Source organism: Cylas formicarius, unplaced genomic scaffold, assembly GCF_029955315.1.
Source record: "Cylas formicarius isolate icCylForm1 unplaced genomic scaffold, icCylForm1.1 PGA_scaffold_7__23_contigs__length_41026272, whole genome shotgun sequence".
NCBI classification, from domain to species: Eukaryota; Metazoa; Arthropoda; class Insecta; order Coleoptera; family Brentidae; genus Cylas; species Cylas formicarius.
Window position 1 is genome coordinate 12,069,458 of NW_026844352.1, and position 5,004 is coordinate 12,074,461.

At 34.6% G+C, this 5,004-nt stretch overlaps 1 protein-coding gene across 1 annotated transcript; it reads right to left on the reverse strand.

Moving 5' to 3' along the window:
- Positions 1-3,860: 3,860 nt before the first annotated feature.
- Positions 3,861-4,454, reverse strand: LOC132704482 (forkhead box protein G1-like). The gene has a single exon (XM_060674495.1). It carries the CDS (start codon positions 4,452-4,454, stop codon positions 3,861-3,863), a length of 594 nt encoding a protein of 197 aa, XP_060530478.1.
- Between the last annotated feature and the right edge of the window lie 550 nt (positions 4,455-5,004).

Consider the following 5,004-nt stretch of genomic DNA (forward strand, 5'->3'; position numbering starts at 1 on the left):
ATATGAGATTTCTAACCTCAAAACATAAACAAAATTAGTCATGGAGCAATATATTACTGAACAACGTATAAAAATTGTGCAAGCCTATTATGAAAATGGTCGATCAAGAAAAAATGCATTTCGGGCTCTACGTGAATTTTTCGGCGCATAAAATCGACCTTCTGAGAGGGAATGTGGAATGTGGTTCAAAAATTTCAGCGATCTGGATCTGTAACTAACCTCAAAGTCCCTCAACGTGCTCGTGCAGGTCGGTCAGATCAAAATATTGCCATTGTTCACGAAAGTGTAGCCGAAGATCCAAATACATCGATTCGTCATCGATCGCAGCATGTGGGCAAGGTATTCAACCACACAGCGAATTTTAACAAAAGACTTGCATCAACACCCATATAAAGTCCAAATAACTCAGGAGTTGAAACCTCGAGTTCATCAACAGCGCCGCGTGTTTGCAGAATGGATACGAAAACAAGGGGTTCATTTTTCAACGAAAATCATCTTTAGCGATGAGGCACATTTTCACGTTGGTAGCTTTCTAAACAAACACAATGCTCGTATTTGGGGATTAGAAAATCCAAGAGAGATTGTTTAAAAAGCAATGCATCCTCAAAAAGTGACTGTTTGGTGCGCATTTTGGTGCGGATGAATAATTGGCCCTTTTTTTTCGAGGATAATCCGGAGAACGCTGTTACGGTTAATGGTGTTCGCTATCGAAACATGATATCTGATTTTTTCTGAGAGCAGTTGGAAGGTATGGACATTGCAGATTTGTGGTTCCAACAGGATGGAGCCACTTGTCACACATCCAGAGAAACGATGCAATTGCTGCGGGGCAAGTTTCCCGGTCGGATTATCTCACGGCGATATCAATTGGCCGCCGCGATCATGTGATGTTCCTCCCCTAGATTTTTTTTTTGGGGGTATCTAAAAAGCAGAGTGTATATAAATAAATCAAACACTATTCCAGAGCTGAAACAATACATTAGACGCGAACGGCATAGAGCCTGAATTATGTAAAAAAGTGATAGGAAATTTCAATAAACGAATTACGTCATGCCACATGACTTGCGGGGGTCATTTGAATGACACCATCTTATCCCTTAATACCCTAATCTAAAATGGCAAGTAAGAATGTTTGTATATTTTCATATTCTTCCTAGTTTTTTATTATTATTTTAATGTGGAAACCCTTATTGAATCACCCTTTATATTGCTGCATTTATTTAGAAAAAAAATTTGGTTCTCGACCATAAGAGGTTGTGATCATTTAAAAAAAAATAAGTACGAAACTCATCAAAACGTATTTTAATAACCATTGTTTTAGGTCAGCAATAGTATAATTTTCTAATAATAAAATATTGGTGACTTTAAAACCACGTATTCATTAATGGTATATTTTTATTAAGTGTGGTAAACGGCCTTTGAGTCACGAGTTGATTCGGCACGAGCGGAACGCAGCGTCTCCCGTCTGTAAAATACCTAATTACCCACCGATCTAGCGCGCAGGAAGCATCACTTTATCATGTCACTCGGACATTTCCGGGATTTTACCGCACGGGTTTGGGAGCAATCGGATATTTTCGGCGCTATTTCCCATGCCTTGAATTGTGGTGTTTGTCAATTCTGACAGTCATGTCAGTGAATGTATTCGTGTTTTGCGAAAATGTATCCAAAAACTAACGGTCCTATAAAAAGTTTAGTATGCAATACGTTCGCTAAACTTAGTTAGAACCCTGCCCAATAAGAATGAGCACTTAATAAATTTTGGAAGTAGATTTCAAGTGTTAAGGAGTGAAAATAAATAAGAACTAAAAGTTCAGAGTTTCACGCAATTATATATTTTGACATGACAATTGTTTCGATGACACCGTGTCTTTAGACATTTGATAAAGACACGGTGTTGTCGAAACAATTGTCATGTCAAAATATATAATTTCATGAAAATCTGAACTTTCAGTTCTTATTTATTTTGATAAATTGATTTTCATCAAGTAAAAGCTTGCTCAGTTCAAGTTAAGGAGTGATATTGCTTATTTTTTAATCATTATCTATAGTCAATGAGACATTACAAAATAAGGCTTAAAAATCGTATTCCTATGAGGTCGATATTAGATCGACTGGTTATTTTTGCGATATTGTCGATAACGACTCTTAGGACAAAATAATTATATACATATGGTCACATATTAGAACATTTACCGGATGCTGAAAATTTGATTTGTGTTGATTTGGAAAAACACATTTTTTATTTGTGCAAGAAAATACCAGTAAAAATTGACTAAAGCCAGGCGCAACAGAGATATTTTTCTAAAAACAAATTCCAGTTGGTTAGTAAACACCGATGAAATGTTGGTTAACGTACAGACATCCAAACCAACTCAAGTCGACAAACCATCTGCATGCAGAGGACCAAAGAAAAATTATAATGAGTGTTGTCGACGGTGACAACAAATAAAACTGTCACAAATCTCTGCCATCGATAACTCTATGGTTAATTTGTTACGAGGATCTTCGCCCAGAAACAGATGAAGATGAAGTCGTATCCATTATTGTTGTAACTAAGAAGCTTTATTAATTCCAAAATAAACAACGTGTTTGTTTCATATCAAAAAGTTTTGGTTAGTTCAAGAAAAAATGCTACCCCAGTAAAATCATCTGCTGAGGTAGAGTTGCAAAACTTACTAGATCACACAGCAAGCAGAATATTGGCATCACAAAAAGAGGTGATAGACTCTACTTCAAACGATCCAGACCAAAATTTAGGTAAAAGCGGTACTTCAAAGATGGAAATACCGCGAGAAACATTTAGATGAATCCTCAACGGAGCAGTAAGATATCTATTAATTATTGTTATTTGGGTATATAGCAAATAGAATTGATTTTGTCACCGTTTAGCATATACTCAAAGTAATTTTGAATTTGAAATTTTATATAAAATAAACTGATTTTATATTCTGCGCAATATTCTAAATTTATTGCACCCGCAACACAACTATTTTTAAGTTATAAGCCATTTTATTAAAAGTTAAAAATAATTCTCTCAGAGTAACTAGAAATCAATAAGTAAAATGGGACATTTAATTATTGTGCCGGTCAAAGTCCCTACACAATTTATTATTTGTTTTTTATTTATTTATTATTATTAGCAGAACAACTAGAATTAAAGTGTTCATTCATCACTTTCAGGACATAAAACCCGACTAAATATAAAAATATATATGAAATTATTACTAAGTAAGTTTGAATGTCGAGTATTTAAATAATAATAAGAAATTGTTTGTTATTGCTAAATTAGTGAAGTTGTGATATTGTTGCTTAAAATGGTTCTACCAGTCGATTTTCGTTTTTTCTAGTTTGACATAAAATTTAAGGTAAGAACAATATAAGGCAGACTGATTATTGTTCGGTTTTATTGCTAAAGCTTTCGTAAAATGTTTGAATTCATTTCATTCTCACCGTACTTCTATACATCTATTATAACGATTTTCATCCGATAACGAATCTCATATTCCAACATTTCACGATTTACCGTTAATGAAACGCCATGTATATAAAATTTATGGAACTTCTTATTGTTCCGAATTAGGTCATAAACAAAAATCATTTTCAATTTTATATGTATATATTAACTTGTCATTTTTAACGATAGATGCTTCTAACAATTCAGTATATATTGTATATAATATAATTATATAAGAATAAGAATATATATATATATATATATATATATATGTGTGGGTATATAAATATGATTATAACAATTCTCCATGTAAAATAATTATTAATAATAATATAGAACGTATATACGTATAGAAATAACAATAACATTAAAATAACAATACCTAGCATAACACATCACACTTTTACAAATTGTGATAGTTATGCGTAGTCATCTGGTAATGAACGTGTTGCTGCAAATTAATGTAGTCTACCGAATGAGGGTAACACTGCGGATAACCGACGCTCACCATTTGACCGTGAACATATTCCTGATACTCCGGTCCCGGATAGTATCCCGGATAACGAATCGGCATGCCCGTGACGTTCATTAGAGGAATGCGCGTCGCATCGTTGGCTCTCCTCCTCAATTTCCCCGTGGTTTCGCCAATGAAAACGTCGTCAGCCGATGGATCGACCATCCAATAGTTTCCCTTGCCCGGATCGTCGAACGACCTCGGCACTTTGATAAAGTATTTGCTCAAGCTCAGGTTATGCCTGATTGTGTTTTGCCATCCTTGTTGATTCTCCTGGAAATACGGAAAATTTTTCGTGATGTACTCGTAGATCCCTTTCAGCGTCAACTTCTTATCTGGGCTATTACGAATGGCCATCATGATCAAAGCGTTGTAGCTGAACGGTGGCTTCTGGTTTCTTGGCTCTTGGTTTTCTTTGTCCGCGCACATGACCGGCTCCGCTAGAATCGATTCTATCGAAAATGGGGTCTTGCACGCAGACATGGTTTCGTTTACCGGTCAAGTTGAATCTTCGCCAACGCTATCGACAATGACGTCTATTGCTCAAAGGTGTGTGTTTTAAATACATTGGTTTTAATGTCTCCTCCTTAATGGTATATTAATCCAAATAATCCTATATTGTTGGGCAGCATTTTATATCCTTATTAACTTGACGCGTTGTGGTCAAAAGCTTAATATAAATGGGGTAAAGTTAATTGCTGTCGTTAAGGTGGCACCAACAGGTCAGACGTATTTGCTATGATCTTGGCAAACGATTTGTAAAAAGAAAGTTTCATAATAAAAAGAAAACGAATGGCGAGCATTAAAATGATTTTTAAAATTTAAAAATTCTCGGTAGGATTTGTTCATTGAAAACAAAATGTTTTCTTAAATACGTACTATAGACAGTCGATATGTTTTACTTTTACAAAAAAAAACTTGTGACTGTAGACAAAAGTACAACACGGTTAGTTACAACCAAAGAGAAAAAAAACGCAACCGAAAAACCTCTATATATTATTTATAAAATTATGATGAGTAATGTTATTTGTAA

What these genes read in the sequence shown, in the direction of transcription:
- LOC132704482 (XM_060674495.1), bottom strand. Translation starts at nt 4,454, where the DNA reads ATGTCTGCGTGCAAGACCCCATTTTCGATAGAATCGATTCTAGCGGAG.